General features: G+C 42.3%; 1 protein-coding gene across 7 annotated transcripts in view; it reads right to left on the reverse strand.

Moving 5' to 3' along the window:
* HDAC4 (histone deacetylase 4) overlaps window positions 1–20,763 on the reverse strand; it is a 439,923-nt gene that overhangs the window by 383,105 nt on the left and 36,055 nt on the right. For all 7 annotated transcript variants that reach the window (XM_054043726.1, XM_054043721.1, XM_054043725.1 and 4 more), the window contains exon 2: window positions 4,174–4,424. In XM_054043726.1, coding sequence (XP_053899701.1) covers window positions 4,174–4,195 — 22 coding nt within the window. In that variant the 5' untranslated portion in view covers window positions 4,196–4,424. The remainder of the gene's footprint in view (window positions 1–4,173; window positions 4,425–20,763) is intronic.

The following is a 20,763-nucleotide window of genomic DNA, read 5'->3' on the forward strand; positions in this document are numbered from 1 at the left end:
TATTACATGAAGACAAGCTTAAACTACAAGGCATGTCACTAGATGTGAAATTAGATATGCCTTTGCTCACTTTAATATTTATGACCCTAAATACTACCTTGATTAGCCTAATTTTCTTAGTTAAATTTTGCAATAATCTCAATATGATCTATTCCAGTATTATATAATTCTTCCTACTCCAACTATTTTTTTTCCAGAACATGAGAATAAGCAGCACCATATTTTCCTCCAACAAAACTGAATAGTGTAGGAATTGGTCACAATATCTATGAGCGCTCAAAAAACAAGCTAGTTACTGTACTCTAGCAAGGAAGTTGTATAATCCAGCAATTGAAGGAGTAGTTATTCCAATTATTTTGCATCCAGCCAATGCACATCTGATGCTCTATCTTCACATCAGTACTGGCACAAGAGCGAGAGTTGGTTCATGGTTTTCACCACATTTATACACAACCTCAGGCGTATATCAGGGATGCAGTCTTGCCCTGGCACTACTCTGTCAAGCTACTGTCTGGATTTCAGGACTTTCCACTCCAAATATCAGAATCAAGGTTGGTCAAGGCAAGTTTATAGCCAAGACTTAGCCAAGACTATGCCAACGACGCTACCTTGCTTTAGAGAAGTCAGAATTTCAGTCCCACTTTCCAAGGTCTCCAAGACACCACCCACACTATGGGGTTGAACATCTCATGGCAGAAGACCAAGATCTAGAACGTGGGGGCTAGGCCACTAGAACTCCAAATGCAGGGGGAGCCAAGTACTGTGGAGAACATGGAGTAGTTCTTCTACCTAGGCTGTAGAGTTCAAATGGTCACAAACCAGACTTTTTTGATGAAGAGGCCTCGCAACCTCCTGCCTAAAGTCTTTGTCTTGCATATGGATGCAAAAACATCTTTGCGCTCAGACAAAGTTCAGGATATATCAAACTAGTGTACTACATGTGCTGCTATATGGGTCAGAAACCTGGACCCTCTTACTTGGAGTGGCAAGAGGCATTCCATATGTGCTGCCAGTGCCAAATCCTGAGAATGTAGTGGTTTGACTTTGTGTGAATGTCAATCTCAGATCTGGCATTCCTTTAGCTGCCCATTATATTGAAAAGCGACATTGCGTACTCTTCAGTCATGTCTCCAGGATGGACAAACATCACAGCACACTGTGCTCCCAAACTCTCCAACACGTGAAGAGGAGCAAGCCCTGGCCCTACCTGGTACCACCCACAGGACTGCCCCACAGATTCATGGATTTGCAGGACTGAGCCAGATTTGGGTACTTCACTACACAAATGCCTGGTGTGACACCATTCACTGTGGTCACTCTGGATGGTGCTACAGTCCTTAGTAGACCATGCATGTTTGATGAATGCTCTTCAACGTATTCCCATTCTCCAATATATACCGCCTTTTCAAACAAAGTTTTTGATTCATCTATACCACAATCTTATAGCCCTGTTTCTACACATCCCAGTTGTGGTAAGTTTGGGGAGGGAGGAAGAAGAGAAAAACCTTGTCACTTCATGTTTGCCTCATTTTTAATCCTGACCTTTTATTTTGACTAGAGATGCAATTATCTTGCCAGGTATTAAGGTAACATGATAGGATTCAAGGCTCAAGATTAAATGGTCCCTTCTAAGAGCTGTATAAAGCATGTACTGAACATCACCCTACACACACAATGGCAAGGTCATTCTCCCTCACACCGCAGATTTTCTTTATTTCCCTAAATACCCTACACCAAAAGAAAAAGGAGCCAGATGAAACTAGAATCATGCCAGCAGAGATGAGTGTTTCAATTGTATCAGTGTGCCCCATGTTTCCTAAGGCACTCTCATTCACATCAGTAATTACACTCTATACACAACTCCACTTATGTACCAAATACTTAATTTGCAATACATAGTCCATGTTTGGAATGACCAAGTTTGGTCATTACTCCAAACATTCATAGAATTTTCAAGTGCTGATTTTTAAACATAAATCAGTCTTTAAGAGATCTTTTAACTTTAAAGCGTTCAGATGGCAAGTGCCAAAACAGTTTAAAGTAACATACAAGCAGTGAGTGGGACTCAATTAGGCATACAAGAAAAGCATTTCAGGATAAACTGTGCTAGAATTATTTGTTTGGGGACTGTGAAAGAGTGAAAGTCATAATAAAACCAATACAAATCAAAACTGGCCTTAACTACTTCGCTTTTAGAGGTTTCCAAATGCCCCTCCTCTTAGGAAAGAATTCTTTTCTGTGTCATCAGTAAGGGGCGGAGCCAGGAGTAGCAACTACCTATAAAAATTGATGAAGACAAGGCCCTGGATGCTAATCTCTCTAACAGCAGCAGAATTCAGATGAGCTATGGCAAGGGATGGAGAAGTGAGAAGAAGCACTTGGGCTGCTACCCCACCCTCACCAAGACTTCTGGTACCAGCGTGACTAAAGGAGATTCATCCCCTCCTGTTACATCACCGGGAAGTTGCTCCTGGGGAATAAGAAAGGCATTTACTAAGAAGGTCTTCTTTTTCCCTGAAGTTCTCTGAGAAATGTTTCACAGCATCCCACTGATGTGGGAAAGCCCAATAGCCACAGAACTCATTCCTGCTTCAAGAGAGAGAGTAACTATCCATTAGTTCGGAATACAGTTCATCACACAGCAACTACTCAAACTGGAGTCATTTGTGCAATTTCAGTTTTGCCATGCAAATATTCCAACACAAATTTTGTTTTTAAAAAAGCAAGACCTATATCTAGTCTCCACACTGCATAATGCCAAGTGTAAACTTCAAGAGCTAAAATAAAGAAACTGCTTCTTCTAGTTACCTGCTAACCTCTTATTCAGTTCTGGGCCAAGATTTTCAAAAACAGGAACCTAATTTTAGGCCCTTCCATCCTGATTTAGGCTCCTAAATCAGTGGAGGCAATTCTCAGTATTACTGAGGAAATCACCATATAGTATCTCCCACCTGACTTCCTTGGCTCTACGCCCAGCATCAGAAACATTTAAAATAATACTATGCCAAGTAATTTAGGCCTAAAATAAAGGTTTTGCAATAAACAAAAAACAAAAAAAGGAAAGTTATAAAATCCAACGTAAATTGAAATGCCATATTTTGGGGGTTCTTTCCATTTTTTTGAGAATGGAAGATGGACAAAACATTGGGTTAGTGCAGGACAACCTGAAAGCAGAACTGACCAGACTAGTTTCCCTACCCAAATTCAATAGACTGCAAAGAGTCATCCTTTTTCCTTAGCTAAACCATATCTCTTCAGAATGTCAAGATTCCCCTATTTATTTTAAACCTATTACAGACTACGCATGGAGTTGGAAAACTGTAGGTATGTTTCATCTATGTCTATCTGAGGACAAAGTTTCAGAGAGCTATTTGAGCCACTAGCCAGTTTAAACTGTATTAAAAACACCTGTCTCCCTAACACAACAGTTAACTGGGATTTGCCGAATATAGAAAGTCAACAGTAAAATTTAAGCTATAAATTGTTGGATAGGCTCAGGATACCTACAAGTTTTTCCAGGAGAAAATGGTAATATGTAGTTTTATATGAAAAATATTATTTAACCATGGTGCTCTTGACAAAAATACACCAGTGTTACAAAGTTCAAAGATATTTTGGCAGTCAACTTCTAACAGAAGCATTTTTGCTCATTAAAGGGGAAACAGGGTGTTAAGTCACCTAGTTTACTTGTTAAATAATTGATAAGAGAAGCACCATCAGAACCACAATCCCATGGAAACTACAAACCATTTACATACATATAGTACAGTATAATGTATTTAATTCTAAAAGGAATTAAATAGGTGAGCAAAAGTGAGTTCCTGAGAGAAACAGCTAAAAGGTTTAATGATACATAATTTAACAGATAGAAACGTAAGAGGGAAAAATAATTCCCCACATTCTTGAGTGAGATTTAATATGGATGCAATCAAAATCTCCAGTTTTATTGCAAATTTCATTTTCAGATTAAATATGCTCACACAGAGAAGTTAGAAAATAAAAACCTATTGTAACCCCAAAAAATTGTTCATTCAGCACAAAAAGTGAAAGTTCTTCCAACACAACAATAAAAAAAAATCCACTTGAAATCAGCAAGATAACACTCATATTATTTTTCTTTTGCCAGCTCTTCTGATTATTTTGTTCCTATACTGAAGGAAATTTTCTCCTTACCTGGATGGCTTTGGGAGCTCATTGCTAGCAATGTCTAGTCCTTTGGAAGGGATTCAAAATGGATCAGTTTCCACACAAGCAACAGCAGCCCTGCAGAGCTCCAATGCTTCACCAATACATAGACATACAGAGAAGGGGGATTAAATCATAAACACCAAATTAAATCCAGGGCAGAATAACATTCTGTTCTGTAAACAAAAGTAATCCAATAGGATGGCAGAATATCTTCAAATGGTTTTCAGAATGTGAACCTGTAATTATAAGAAAGAGATTATATTAGAAAAGTAGGTTTCTTACAACTGCAGAAGTTAAACAATAAACACATTGTTTCTTTGGGATAATTTTTAAATTGAGGTACCATTTAAAAGTAAACATACATATGTTCCTGAAAAGAGAGACTTCAAAATGTGTAGAGGTGGTCTTTATTTAGAAGTTTTGTAATTACAGTACAGGAAAAATGCAAATAAATATGAATCATAGTAAGAAAGCCTCTCAATACACATATCTTAAACAAAAGTTTGTTTATTTTTTAATTATTCTGATATTTCAACAGTACTGCAGGAAACCACTTCATTTCCAATAGTTTCCATATTTCAACAGCCACACTCAGCCATATGTATGAGTAGTAACTGCTCTTCATCCATCTGTTCTCATTTGCCTCAACAGAAATCCAAAGAAAGATTTCTAAATGGCAGGTCACCATATTTCCCTATGCCAAGTTATGGGGAAAAATCTTCAGGCATGAAGAATAGGAATAACACAATAACAGCTAATGTTTTCTATAAAGGGGAAAGTAAAATTGGCGAAAGAATAATCAGCTGTTTTCAATCTTCTTCCGAGTCATACATTTGATGAAGACCTAGTATCTGATCTGGTATACCCTCTCAAAATGCAACTTTACCCCCTGAATATATGGTGTAGCAAGTATGTCCAGTATAATCTTAAAATGCTCCACAGATGGTGCTTCTATCATGCAGCTTGAAATATTTCCACAGGGAGATCTTGCTGCGAGGAATTGAGTCCTCATATTTAGCCTGAGTTTTTCCTTTTCATATTTTATTTCTGTTTATCCTATGTATCTATTTATCCTAGTTACAACCCATTGTATCACCCAAAGACATTCTCTCTCTTTCGTATTATACCCTACAAGCATTTTTAGATAGCTGTCATTAGATACTCATACCTATGTAAAGAGCAGGCCTATTTTGTACGAGTACAAGACCTAATATGGATGCAGTTATACTGGTATAAAGGTGCCTTATATTGGTATAGCTTATTCCTCTTCCCATATAGGAATAAGATGTTCAGATATAAACATCTTTATATAGGTAAAACTATCTACATTAAGGAGGTTGTCTCACTTTACCTATACCTGTATAGTTAAAGTGCTTTAGATTATGTTTAGACAAACCCTTAAGACAACTAAACCTTCATTATTTTAATTTTTATGCACATGTATCAATCTCTTTAATCCCTGCAATCACTGTCATTTTGTTACTTCTTTCTGATAACGAGGTGGCCAGAACTGAAGACACTATTGCAAATAGTTCCTGCTCTATTAATGAACGTTCCTGCTTTGCAATATAATGCCTCAACACGTGTGCCCTAAAAGGCTGACCTTTACTGTTACATTGCATTAAAAGTCTCTAATTTGCTATTCATCTGCACCGGAGATGTCTCAATGTCAGCTCTTGCAAAGTTTCTATGCCTATTTTGAATGTGTTTTGGATTATTTTTCTTTTTATGAATTAGAGGACATGAAATACCTTGAAAAATGCAATTTCTGGCCCACACTCTAATCCAGTGGTTCTCAACCAGGGGTACACATACCACTGAGGGTACACAGAGGTCTTCTGGAGGTACATCAACTCATCTAGGGGAGGGGAGGGATAGCTCAGTGGGTTTGAGCATTGGCCGTAAACCCAGGGTTGTGAGTGCAATCCTTGAGGGGGCCACTTAGGGATCTGGGGCAAAAATCAGTACTTGGTCCTGCTAGTGAAGGCAGGGGGCTGGACTCTATGACCTTTCAGGGTCCCTTCCAGTTCTATGAGATAGGTGTATATAACACATTTGCCTAGTTCAGTGTTTCTCAACCTGGGGGTTGCGACCCCCAGAGGGTGTCACAGGATAGGTGGGGGGGGGGGGGTCGCAAGTCCAGAGTCAGCATTTGGGTGTGGCAAACAGGGCAACTGCCTAGGGCCCCATACCACAGGGGCTCATGCAAAGCTAAGTTACATGTTTCAACCCTGGGCGGAGTGGCACGAGCTTCAGATGCACTAAAATGTAAGTATAATATTTATATTCCAATCATTTTATTTTATAAATTATATGGTAAAAATGAGAAAGTAAGCAATTTGTCAGTAATCGTGTGCTGTGACACTTTAGTATTTTTATGTCTAATTTAGTAAGCAAGTAGTTTTTAAGTGAGGTGAAACTTGGGGTACGCAAGACAAATCAGTCTCCTCAAAGGCATAGTCTGGATAGTTTGAGAACCACTGCTCTGATCTCTCCAGGTTTCTGTGATTGTTAGATTTCAAAATACCTTCCAGCTCAGCAAAATCTGCAAATTAAAAGAACACTGTCAGGTCAATTTAGACCCAACATTTAGGTTTCATAAGCACAAGATTTTACAAAAAGAATAAAAAAATTTTGCATGATGTTTTAACTCAAATGACGACAGTTTTACATGCCGTATGTTTGAAGCCTATACGGGCTAGCCTAATGATACAGAAGAGCCAGAAAACGGAATTAGCAGGTTTTGTCTATTTCCACTGTCTAAATAACAATGAAATGCAGAATAGAAACAACGATAAAGAGTAAAAAGTTTATTTTACTTCATCTTAAATGAGCTAAGGTCTACCTTAGTAAGGATTCTTTTAAAATGATGTTCACTCACTCTTCCAGAGTAACAAAGATATAGAAAAGACTAGACCAAATCAGATTTTTGCAGCATACCAGTAGACACTTCCCAGTAATCTCACCCCTCAACTTGCCACTCTGCTGTTTACCTTTATTTTCATCCCGTTTTCAACACATTCCTACTCCACCCACCTCAGTTGTTCAAGGCACCTCTATGGCAGTCCTCATATGCCAATCTAAGTTTTGCAAGCGTCTCACAAAATATATCAAACACTTTATTAGAAGATCTTGCATATGCCATATTCCTTTCACTAATACTGTACACATCAAAATGCAATCAAGTTTTTCCAACAAAGTTGTTTTGTAAAGAAGTGAAACTTATTTTGTTCACAATTTAATCATCCCCTATATGTTTACAGTCTCAATAGTTATTCTACGTTTTACTAGGGACAGAAGTTGCGTTGATTTCTAAAATACTCCTTTCCTATATTCTAAGTGCATGTACAAGCAGCATGCTCAAGTGCTAACGGAATACCCCCTCACGCCCCCAGTCTGATTTAGTGGACCCACAATTTCTAGGATCACACGCTCGAGTCAAAACATACACACCTGCCCTGCCCCCCATTCCTCTGGTACCTTCCTTGTTTTCAAACATCTTTGAAACAGGAAGATATCAGAGGACTAGATGAACACCTGCTTCAGGCTAAGAGGATAAGTCCAACACAGTTCTACAGCGGGTCACACTAACAAACGTCCTTACTTGATAAATTACATCTTTACCTGCCAATCTAGTCTTTGTATCTTTTATTTTGAAGATATTAGCTGAATGGGATCCACTGAACACAAGAAATGCTGGTGACAATTTCCATGTTCCTGCTAATTAGAACCTTGAAGTTTAGTGCACTAATTATGGGGAACTGAGTACAGGAAAAATAAGATTTGACCTTTAAGATATATTCATCAATTCATTCATTTTTGATCTATATTTATTTTTTCTGTGACATGGTCACTTCAGGTTTGCAAATTGAGAAGTCAGTCAATTGAGGTTACAAGCTCTAGGTAAGAAAATTATCAATAACTCATGCAGTCACTGACGTTGATAGCTCCATCTACCAAAATATAGTCACCTAGTTTTCCATACAATTATAGAACATTACCATCCCAGTCACAATTGTTTTACATCATTACTGTGACCATCTCCTTATGATATCTAGTTGTGATCTTGAGATGTTACTTTTTCACCTCAGGTGAAGACCAGCTTTATCTTGCTTTGGGTCCATTATAGTTTTGTTTTCTTCATAAGTGCCCCTACAGTGTTACACATTCTTGTGGAAATTTTCACATTCAGCAGAAGTTTTACTGATTTAAAAAAAAACTTCTCTTGGGACACTGTAATGGGATATTCACCCCACACTTACTCAAAGGGTTCATGCAGATTGAGAAGGGGGTAATTAACCCAACAGGTCACAGTTGAGGGGAATCAGGTGGCCAAGCCCCTGACTGAGTGAGGGGGCCCAGCTGAGAAGGAAGGAGCTGGGTTAGGGCTAGAGAGGCAGGAAATTGGGAGCCCAGCGGGGGCTGCTGGGAAAGTCTGCCATCACTCCCTGGGAGAAGGGAGGTGCATTTGGACTGACATACCTGGGGGGAGCCAGGAAGGGAGGACAGGGGTGGCCAACCTTTGGCTCCGGAGCCACATGTGGCTCTTCAGAAGTTAACATGCGGCTCCTTGTACAGGGCTAGAGCTACAGGCGCCAACTTTCCAATGTACTGGGGGGGGCTCACTGTTCAACCCCTGGTTCTGCTACAGGCCCTGCCCCCCCTACACCCCTTCTCACCACCTCCCCTGAGCCTGCAGTGCCCTTGTTCTCCCTGCTCACCCCCAGAGCCTCCTGCATGCCACGAAACAGCTGATCGGGAAGGAGTGGGAGGCGCTGATCAGTGGGGCTGCCCGTGGGCAGGAGGCACTGGGAGCAAGGGGTCGGGGAGAGCTGATGGGGGGCTGCTGACATATTACTGTGTCTCTTTGGCAATGTACACTGGTAAATTCTGGCTCCTTCTCAGGCTCAGGTTGGCCACCCCTGGCTTAAGGAAAGGCAGTAAGATCTAGAAGGGAACTGACCTTGACTGTTAGCTAGAGGGTCCCTGAACCAGAACCCAGAGTAGAGGGCAGGCCCGGGTTCCCTGCCAGCCACTGAGGGAGTGCCACTATGAGGAAGTAAATAGGAAGACTACCTGAGTCTATTTATGGGAAGTGACTTTCCAACCCCCAAAGGGGAAATCTGCCTGGAGGGCCCAGTCATGAAAAGGCAGCAACAGGTCATGGAGCAAGAGAAGGGTCGCAGATGCAGAAAGGTAAAGAGACAGCATGCAACTGTGGGAGGAGGCATTGACCTGGACAGTTATTCCCCAGAACGGCCAGGAGGAAGCACCATCCTATCGTTGAGTGGAGTACCAGTCACACACAGGCAGCTCATACAACATTACTTTTTTCATTTTTCCCAACCAGATACTACACAGTTGCTTTGGGTGTTTTGAATAGTTCAGATAGTTCGATTTATGCCAGACTGGCTATTTATTGGAGGTGCGATAGCGACTCAAGATCCCAATCAAAATTCCATTCCCCCCCAGGAGTGAATCTGTAAGTTGAGTGTAGACAATAGTAGTACAAGCTACAACCAGAGCAAGCAGGGTGATGGTAGACACAGGCCATGTTACTTCCAATATGTAGTGTTCCTGTAGCCATGTTGGTCCCAGGATTATAGAGAAAAAGTAGGTGAGGTACTCTCTTTTATTGGACCAATCTCTGTTGGCGAGAGAAGATTTTTAGCTTACACAGAGCTCTTCTTCAGTTCTGGGAAATATACGCAGAGTGTCACAGCAATATACAAGGTGGAACAGATTGTTTAGGATAAGTAGTTAACAATCTGTTCCACCTTGTATTTAGCTGTGTTAGTTCCAGATTTGACAAAGTAGTTTAAACATATATATTCTCTCTCTCTCCAAGGTTGTATACACACACACACAATGTAGGGTTTTTTGGAGGGCACTAGAAGTTTAAATTAAATTATTAAATGTTAATTTTTTTGTTTTAAAAGGAAACAATCACTCCTGCCTAATGATGTGGTCAGTTTCTTGTTCTCCAACATTGTTAAAGCAATAGGAAGCATAGCAGAGACTTGTTTCAGTAGCAGAGCAAACAGAGCTAAAGAGTAGAGGAGTTCTCCTGTGTCTGTGTAGATTAAGGAGGGAGGCTGTGCTACAATGACTCTTCCAATTTCACCTTTTAGACAGCAGGAACTTGGGTTGGGCTTTGCCTTAGCCTGGGATGGCAAACCTATCAAGTGGTATTTTGTCCATGAAAAAGATTCTTATTGAATTATTTCACTCTTCAGTATCATTTGCCTTTTAAAAAGGATCAATTTGCTTTAAGAACCACAACTTTCTCAAAACACAATATGAAACCAAAAAGCAAGCCACTAAAGTACAGAAACATTATTTGCCATAAATTAGCGGGTTGTCTATGAGAAGCATTTGTGGGTTAGAAAGCAGGCCCTTATAATAGCACAGTATGCAACACTCTCTCATATAAGAGGAAATCCTTTAGGCTGGTATGGACTGTTCTGTGGACCATGGTCATCTACACTGAGGCAGCTCACTGATGGGAAGTCTTGACACCAAACAACTCCCCCTATCTAAAAATTGGTAAATGCATCAAAGCTCCAACAGACTTTGCCTTATAAAAAACTAAATGCTGACATTTTTCTAACATTTACAAGGGCAAGAAACAACGGATTTCCTGCCATAGGAAGACATTTATAGGTAAGGAAGTATTAACTACTCTCATTCATAGGGTACGTCTACACTACCTGCCGGATCGGTGGGTAGTGATCGATCTATCGTGTCTAATGTAGATGCGATAAATCGATCCCCAATCGCTCTGCTGTCGACTCCTGTACTCCACCGCGGCGAGAGGCGGAAGCGGAGTCGACAGGGGAGAGGTGACAGTCGACCCTGCGCTGTGAGGACGCGAGGTAAGTTGACCTAAGATACGTCGACTTCAGCTACGCTATTCTCGCAGCTGAAATTGTGCATCTTAGGTCGAACCCCCCAGTGTAGACCAGGCCATAGTTAATCCTTTAGTCTAGACTGAGCAATTTAAGCATTAAAAAGCAGTCCAAACAGTAGTACAAGATAGTAGTACAATATTCCTTTTTGTCCAAGCACTAAAAACAGATCTTATGGAATGTGCTCTCAAACTCGAGAGGAGAATATCCTCAGCCTTCCCATAGGGCTCAACAACAGAATCCAACAATTGTTGCATCTAAAGTCTCTAAACCTTTACTCCTGACAGCTTAAGACATGAATAAGACATCTGACTTCCTGAAGAAAACAGTAACATATGGGTAGGATTTGATAGTTCCAAAGACATAAGCACTTGCCTATACGTCGAATTAACTCACGGCAAGCCAGGATGCGAATATACAGCAATCAAGTTTACTAACTCACTGTGTGGACCCTGCTACAGTGCATTAAAAATTCCGTAGTGCACTGTGGCATACTACCATTTCAAAGAGCAATACGTCAAAGTACACTAGGGAATTTTTAGTGTACTGTACTAGGGTCTACAGGATAAGTTAGTGCATGGCAAGCTAGAGTGCTGTAAAATCATACCTTGACATGCCATGCAATAGTTTGCCTTGTAGACTTGCCCTAAGTGATGCAATCTTATTTCCACAGGATGAGTAGAGAACGATCCTATGAATCATATCCTGATTCCAATGGTAAGGAGAAACACCTTTGAAAAGAAACTCTAGAGTTCTCCATAGTGCCAATTTGTCAGGGTGGAATTTTAAGAAGGGTTTTTTGATTGATTTAGAGTATTGAGATCTCTGATTAATCAGAAAAAAAAGTAACTGCCACAAGAATCATAGAATATCAGGGTTGGAAGGGACCTCAGGAAGTCATCTAGTCCAACCCCCTGCTCAAAGCAGGGCCAATTCCCAACTAAATCATCCCAGCCAGGGCTTTGTCAAGCATGACCTTAAAAACCTCTAAGGAAGGAGATTCCACCACCTCCCTAGGTAACCCATTCCAGTGCTTCACCACCCTCCTAGTGAAAAAGTTTTTGTAATATCCAACATAAACCACCCCCACTGCAACTTGAGACCATTACTCCTTGTTCTGTCATCAGGTACCACTGAACAGTCTAGCTCCATCCTCTTTGGAACCCCCTTTCAGGTAGTTGAAAGCAGCTATCAAATCCCCCCTCATTCTTCTCTTCTGCAGACTAAATAATCCCAGTGCCCTCAGCCTCTCCTCATAAGTCATGTGCCCCAGCCCCTTAATCATTTTTGTTGCCCTCTGCTGGACTCTTCCCAATTTTTCCACATCCTTCTTGTAGTGTGGGGCCCAAAACTGGACACAGTACTCCAGATGAGGCTTCACCAATGCCGAATAGAGGGGAATAATCACGTTCCTCGATCTGCTGGCAAGAAAGGCTTCTTTAGTCAAAAAGTAAGTTGTAGTATCCAAAGATTCTAAGGCAATGGTATCTGATCTTTTGAACAACTGTGTGCCACAAAGAGCAGAAAGCAATCCACAAGTGAACAGCTCCAACATGGGGAACCTCTGAAGTGCACAGAGATGATCTACTCTGTTTCCGTAGCCCCTGGTTCTGAAGGTGTACCAAAGGCAGGGAGGGAGAATGACTCAAGTTCACTGCACTCAGACTATCACCATGTGACCTATGGTCCCGAAGGGAAAAAGGAAGTAAGTGCTTGTTTCCAGAAGCATGATGATAGGACTGTTTAACAGATGTTCTCCAATAAGTAAATTTCACTTCAGAAGTCTAGTGTTTTTCCTCATCACTGTTCTCCTGCTACAACTAGATTTTCAGAGCACTTTTTACAGTTCTAGAGTAATTTTTTCCCCCCCACACTTTCCCCAGACCATTCTTCTCCCTGGTCAGCCAACTAGCCAACAATGGGTACAGGTTCATATATGGACAGGAGATGGTTGTATGCAGTAAGACAGTTTTCCAGATATATTTGTACACATATTTTGTGGCCAGGAAAGCAGACAAAGCTTTCTATACTGAATTGAGTTAATTCATTAGAATCCAAGAATCCTATGCTGTTTTAACATGTGAGTATGTTTTGACAATCGGAGTCTCTCTTCCTTCCCTCTGCCCACACCACAGCTGTGTCACTGCCTTAGTTATAGCTACATATTTGAACTAACCAGTAGTTAAGGTTATGACAGCACATCTCTTTACAAACCTCTATTTTTTTTTTTTAGGAGTTTAAATAGCAATAGAATTTCACTCAAGACAAAAAATCTAATTTACGGGTGAAGTGCCAAGACTGACTTTATGGGTGAAGTGCCAAAACAAAGAAAACGGGGGTTGCTTCAGGATGCCCATAGAGCAGTAGTGACTTCATTTCAGATTGGGACCTTGTCTGATGTCCATGCCTTGGACGCTAAAAGATGGGATGATTACAATATGCTCTACACTCAGGGTTAAACAAAATATCATTTTACAAACTTCAGTTAGTACAGAATGCACAGTCTGACTACTCAGTGTAGCATGCATGGTGCATATTACACCTGTCCGCTACAGACTGCAATGGTTTCAAATTTACTTCTGTGCTCAACGTATGGCCTTTGTTACACAAGCCTTAAACCATATAAGAGTTAAAGACAACTTGTATCACAGCCTTGTATAACCACCAAGCTTTGTGGAAGACAGTCACTAAAGAAGACAGACTAGACATCTCCAGCAACTGATAACAGGATATAGAACCTTTCACTGCTAGGCCACTTTTGGCTAAGTTATTTCCATCTGACACTGTACAGTGGCCTTTGTGAAAAGGTGTAACACTTTTACTCAAGTGGTCCCCAAACTATGGGGTGTGCACTTCAGAGGAGAAACGTTATGGGGTGCATGGAGAGGCTGGGGCCAGTCCTCACAGTGGGCGGAGAGGGAGCACCACCTGGTTACAGCTCCAGCCTCACCCCCAGCTACAGCGCCAACCCCGCTCTGTTCTCATGCCCTTTCTGCCCCCAGGCCAGCTCCGCCTCTAGCCCCAGCTCCTCCCCCACCCCCACCTCCTCCCCCATCCTCAGTTCCACCTTCAGTCCATCCTCCTCTGAAGGAGAAGCCTTGGCTATGCAGTAATGGGGGGGCGAGGGGGAGGCACACCACAGACAGATTCCATTACTGGTCGGGGGGAGGTGGGGTGGGGGGGATTGGGATTTTGGGCACCACTGTTTTACTCCAATTCTAAATACAGAGGTGTTCCCATGACAGATGTCATCATAAGCAACAGCCTTTCTGGAATTTTTAGTAAAGGTATCAAGGATTAAGGGCTTGATCCAAAGCTCACAGAAGCCAATGGTAGTTCTTCGATTTCTCTAGTCCTTGGAAAAGGCCCTAAGCAAACAAGAAAAAACTTCATTCCCAGAGGCAATCCCTCTGGAACAAAAGTTGAGGTAAAGTTTTAATCCTACACAATCCTTTTCATATACAATGCTTTCCCACACAAACACATTTCACGTGCTCAGTCGTACTCTGCCTCAGACTGTAACATGGTAGCTTCTTAGCTTGTATCTTCTGTATTGAAATGATTCAAATTAGACTTTTCTCCTTTGTAATTAGAATCTTCAGTGTTACACTGCAGCACCCACTAATAGCAATTACAGAGGTACTAGTCAGATAAAACAAAGAAAATAATTTATCATATAACTTAAATATCTACATAAAGAATGCAGCAAAGCAAAAGCAATTGGAGAGTTTTCAAAATACCAGTACGGTACAGCTGGATCTATTAAATAATTGTAGTGAGATAGTGAAAGACCAGTAATAGCAAAGCAGATACTATTTGCAACAACAGCAGAATACAATATGACGTTCTATGTCATGACAAATGTTATCAGTAATCTCTTAAGACTTGTTTGAGGATACAATGGTTAAGGTATCACACCATATGAATACTATCTTCTCTAACGAGGCCATTTCTACACTTTATTAACCAATGCCAACCATTTTAGAACTATCCTCATGTCAGCCTAGAGAAGGGCAAACATGCCATTTTCTCACCATCCTGAAACCTTTGTTTCAAAACATATGCTGTGAAGAGCTTTGCTCCTATTTGCTCACTCACAATGATGTTAACTTTGAATTTTTCCCTTTAAACCCTTTTTTACAATATCAAAGGTGTCCCAACTGTTAAAACTATAGATGTCTGTCAATCTTAACAAGGCCGTGTGCACCGTAAGGATATGAATAATATCTACTTTCTATTTACCATATATTACTGCAACTGATCCAGGGATAATTATAATTGAAAAAAAAAAAAAAAAAACCCACTTACCCAATATGTGCTTTTGCTGCAGTTTGTGTATCACGAAATAATGTGCTTAGCCAAATAACAAAACCAGAATACTAATACCAATATTATACATGCACTGAAGCCACCATCTGAAGTTTGATTGAAGAAACCTAAACAATTGTGTTAAGTGCCAAGAGCGACTAAAGATTATGAACTAATAGTTTGCTACTTTACGTCTGAATCATAATCCTACATTATTCATGACAAGTGACCTTGTAATCACATAACAAATAGTACCTTGGGATTTATTCGAAATAATTCAAAACATCTCTTAAGAAAAAAATCAAGTACCAGTAAGTAATCAATAATCGGTAAACCAGTAAGCTCCTCTTTCTATATCATCCTGAGAGAGAATACAAAGGACCTCGTGGATGTGGCAGCACTACCCTTAAAATACAAGGGGTGGGCTTACCCAAGAATAGCTTGGAAAGCTAACCAAAGTCAGCCGCTTCAGAGAAACGGACACCCATCTGGTGTTAGATGATCAAAGTAGAAGTGAGGACCACAAGTTCCATTCAGTAGGCACACAGTAAGGTAAAGACTTGCTCATCTGTTTGCAAGTTAGATTAGCACATGCCTTTAAACCAATGACTACATCAGCTTTGAAAACGGAAGACCCTTTCTCTGAGCCTTAGAAACAGTCTTACACCTTCTGATGTGCAGAATGTGTTGCATGTAAAGCTTAGTGGCTCTTTTACATGTACTTAACAGTGGAGGTAAACAGTAGATAGATCTTAGTTCTACAAGGGGGGATCCCCAATGGTCAAGTCCTATAGCAAACACCAATAAGAGGACAACGAGAGGTCAAAAACCCAAAATAAGGGAATGTTCACTTTCCTAGTAACATACAGGTGTGGCCATAGAATCAATATGATCCACAACATTAGAAATCTCAAACACGTACAGGCCACAGGTAAGGGCTTTGGAAACAGCATCTGACAATCACAGGTCATTCCTACAACACATAACCCAAGATGCTAAAGGCCACATTGCTGCATTTAAGGTCTCTCTCAGAAATACCCACCTTGGAATCAGACTGCCGGTTCATCACCTTCAAATTGAGGGTGGCCAGCAGCGGGGAAATTTGAGAAGTCAGGTATGCTATACATGTGACTCATTGATAAACTCCAGTTTAGGAAAATTTCCATACCCTGCCTGCAATTGTCTTTCTACAGGATCAGAGGATTCTCCTACAAGCAAGACCTAGGCAGGGGGACTAAAGAAGCAGGGAGCTTAAAAACTGAATTAAATTCAGAACCAAGACGAGCAGAAACAAGCAGTCTCACAGAAGAAACTATGCGGGAGGGAGCAAGTATGCAAGTCTGACTGGGCAGCCTGCTTTCCTGCTACTGCAGCCTCAGAGATACTGAAAGGGCACCAGAAATTAAGGAGCCTTGACAGGTCTCCATGGAGTCCACAGTGCGGTCAGAAGTGAGAACTACAGACAGTAGCCAAGTCGGAGGGCACAGTGCTCTCTGCTGAATGGCGTGAAAAATGAGGCAATCAAAACAGGGAAAACCCAAATCTGAGGAGAGACTAATAGACATCCCTACTGAACTAAAAAAAAAGTGGGGGTGGGAGGGTTGTACTCCCTGTTTGACAAGAGGAGAAAGATTGGGAGAGGCTCACTTACAACTTGGGGAAAGAATGGACACAGGCCTGAAGAGATGAAGGTAATTACCGCAGCAAGCCCTGAGAGATGATGACTGCTGAGCAGTATCGGTACTACTTACAGATCAGTCAAAATGCAGAGAGAGGGGATACTACAGCAAAACTCCTGCAAGCAGAGAGGAACAGACTGGAGGAGGAGACCTGTGCTCAATCCACTCTTCAGGGAAGCTGCAATGGCTGTGTTGTGGGGGAAAAAAAACAGGATCCTCAAGAGTCAGTCAGTTAAGACTAGGCTGAAACTGTGCTGAAAGTTAACTGCACCTGCTGAGGAGACAGGTCTCTATTTGACAAGATTGTCAGTTGGGATAAAAACTAGGCATTTGGGGGAAAGGCTGTAAAGTAGTCGTTGATAGTCTCCTGCCACTTCACTTTTCCCTACACCTCTTCCAGCACAGGAGAGGCAACTGGGGAAGCTTGATGTAGCTGAAGCATACTAGCACCACAACAATTACCAGTTACAAAACAGACCTTGGAAGACAGCATAATTTGGAGCACCCCATAGGCCTGGTTCAGAACCCAGAAGGCCCATGATCACAGGAGCATAAAAGTTTTTTTTTCATATGTGCACATACCCTCCAATCTGCATAAAGCATTACTCAGCTGCTCATGTCCATATCATGGAGAATATTCACTAGGTACTATGTTGAGACATATTTCACATGCTTTCCAGAAATGAGTCACATTAGAACTCAAGTCTCCAGGAAGCTTTTCACTTTTGACTACGCTAACTCCTCATTTAACGTTGTAGTTATGTTCCTGAAAAATGCAACTAAGTGAAACAATGTTAAGCGAATCCAATTTCCCCCTAAGAATTAATGTAAATGGGGGGAGGGGAGTGGTTAGGTTCCAGGGAAAAAAATTTTGCCAGACAAAAGGCATTATATACATTTTAAACAACTTTAAACAAGCAGTTTAATACAGGTATAAGTTTTAAACAAGTTTAAAGAAACAATTTAATACTACAGTCATTACTGCTGAGTATGAAGGTCGGTTGAGGTGGTGGAGTCAGAGAGTGGAAGTGGATGGATTGTCCGGCTGCTCCTCTTACTGTTCTTGCAAGCACAGGCACTTTGCTGGGGGCAGGAGGCTCAACCTTTGGCCCATCCACTCCACCCCTTCCCCCAAGAGCCCACCCTTGACCCACCTCTTCTCCGCCCCCACCTCCTCCCCCTTTACTTCACACGCTGTGTCCTTGCTCCTCCCCCCTCTTCTGAACGCTGCAAGCCAGCTGATTGCAGTGGGCAAGAGGTAGGGGATGAAGGGGGAGGCGCGCCGAGTCCTCGCTCCTTCCTCCTGCCCGGGGCAATCAGCTGGCTTGCGGCGTTCAGAAGGGAGGGGAGAGAGGGGGAGGAGCGAGGACTTGGAACGCAGGCTCCCCCTCCCACCCACCCCGCCTCCTGCCCGAAACAATCAGCTGGTTTGCGGTGGGCAGGGGAGGGAGGGGGAGCCTGCGCGCCGAGTCCTCGCTCCTCCCCCCCCCCCCTCCTAAACACCACAAGCCAGTTGATTGCCGTGGGCAGGAGGCCGGGGGGGGAGGGGAAGGTGCTGATCCGTGGGGTCTGCCAGTGGGCGGGAGGCACATAGGGAGGCTGCCAGCTGTGGAGAAAGCAGGCAGCCAAACAACGTAAGAGTGGAGCATTGCACAACTTTAAATAAGCACGTTCCCTAGTTGCTCAGCAACGTAATGAAACAACGTTAACCGGGACGACTTTAAGTGAGGCGTTACTGTACTGTACTGTGCTACCTAGGCACCAATTAATGGTTATAATCTAGACTGGATTAATGGAAATGGATATTCCTTGATGCTTTACCAAAACTAGCTATGCTTTTTACACAACCATTATTCATACTGAAGCCAAGTGGGGAAAAAAGCCACAGAGAGGAAGGCAATAAGAGAAGATATTACTTGCGTGCACCAAGAACACAGCAGCTACCTTTCCTATTTATACCCTTCAGCTTTTACAGCACACCTCTGAACTTTTTGTTGTTTTTGATGAACTGTTCCAACATTATTTGGTCACTAGCTGTGCCTGACCCATCTGGTCCACTGACTTAAAAACAAAGTAGCTGAGTATATTATATATATATGTGTCATCAATCATTGCTACCTACCTCAGCAACTTAGACACAGTACTGATTTCTAAAAAACACAATTCTACTTTAGGTTAGCACTCTGCCAAGAAGTTTTTTAAAAACACAATCCATTTCTTTGGTATCTCTAATACTGAATGCAAGTTATTCCCTATGCTAAAAATCTGCATGTAACTACAGCAGAACCTCAGAGTTAGACACACCTTAGGAATGGAGGTTGCTTGTAACTGAAATGTTCCATAACTCTGAACAAGACATTACAGGACTTCAGCCATGGGAAGGAGGGGGAGGGTTGGGGCTGCAGCTGAAGGGTGAGGGGGATTAGGGCTCTGGGCAGGGGGGAAAATCAGAACTTCTGACCCTCAGGGTGTGAGGGCTTTAGCCCTGCAGGAGGACTGCTGGGGTCCAAGGTTTCAGCTCCGTGGCTCTGCTCCCAGTTTCAGCCTTGTGTTGTTGCTGGGCTCAGGACTTCAGCCATGCAGCTCAGTTCCTGGTTTCTGCCCCACTGGTGGCGCCAGGGCTCCCCACAGCTCTGCTCTTGGTTTCAGCCAGGGGATGGGGTTGTGCCGGGGCTCGGGGCTTTAGCTACAGGGGGTGCTGGGGCTGAAACCAGCACTCCTCTTGTAGATAAGCCCTGAGCCCTGGCACCTCAGGGGGCTTAAGGAACAGGAACAGAGCCACGGGGCTAAAGCTCCAAGTCCTAGCAACCCCCGTGCGGCTGAAGTTGGGAATGGAGCCAGGAGCCCCAGCGCTCCCCCCAGTCTCAAGGCCTGCGTCCCAGTGGGTCAGAAACCCTGAGCCATACACACGCCACCCCGGAGCCCTGACCCACCCCCATCCTGCAGCTGCAGCCCCAACTTCCCCCCTTGGCTGAAGCCCTTAGCCCCAGGCAAATTCCTGAGACAATACAGTAATTGCTGGGGGATGGGGGGGAGGGGAGTTGTGCTTTTTGTCATCTCCCTGCTGCCTGATTGCTTACTTCTGGTTCCACATGGTGTCCGGTTGACCGGTAAGTCCCTAATTCTGGTGTTGATATCTTTGAGGTTCTACTGTAGATATAATCCTGGTATCCAGCAGGATCTAGTTTTCTTTTTAAGGTCACTATGTTGCACTGCTGGCTTCAGGCAGCACAGGAACATCAATATGCATATTGCTAAGCACTCTGTGCATATACTAATTTTCATTGCACATCTATTCCAATCCATGTACTTTTGTGTGAAGAAAGTAAATAAGGAAGTGTTATTTACTCCTACTCATACCACAAGAACTAGGGGGCACCAAATGAAATTAATAGGCAGCAGGTTTAAAAACAAACAAAAGGAAATATTTCATTACATAATGTACAGTCAACCTGTGGAACGCTTTGCCAGAGGATGTTGTGAAGGCCAAGACTATAACAGAGTTCAAAAAAACTAGATAAATTCCTGGAGGATAGGCCCATCAATGGCTATTAGGCAGGATGAGCAGGGATGATTACCTGTTCATTCCCTCTGGGGCACCTGGTATTGGCTACTGTTGGAAGACTGGATACTGGGCTAGATGGACCTTTGGTCTGACCAAGTATGACCCTTCTTATGTT

This window comes from Malaclemys terrapin, chromosome 11, assembly GCF_027887155.1.
Source record: "Malaclemys terrapin pileata isolate rMalTer1 chromosome 11, rMalTer1.hap1, whole genome shotgun sequence".
Taxonomy (NCBI): domain Eukaryota; kingdom Metazoa; phylum Chordata; order Testudines; family Emydidae; genus Malaclemys; species Malaclemys terrapin.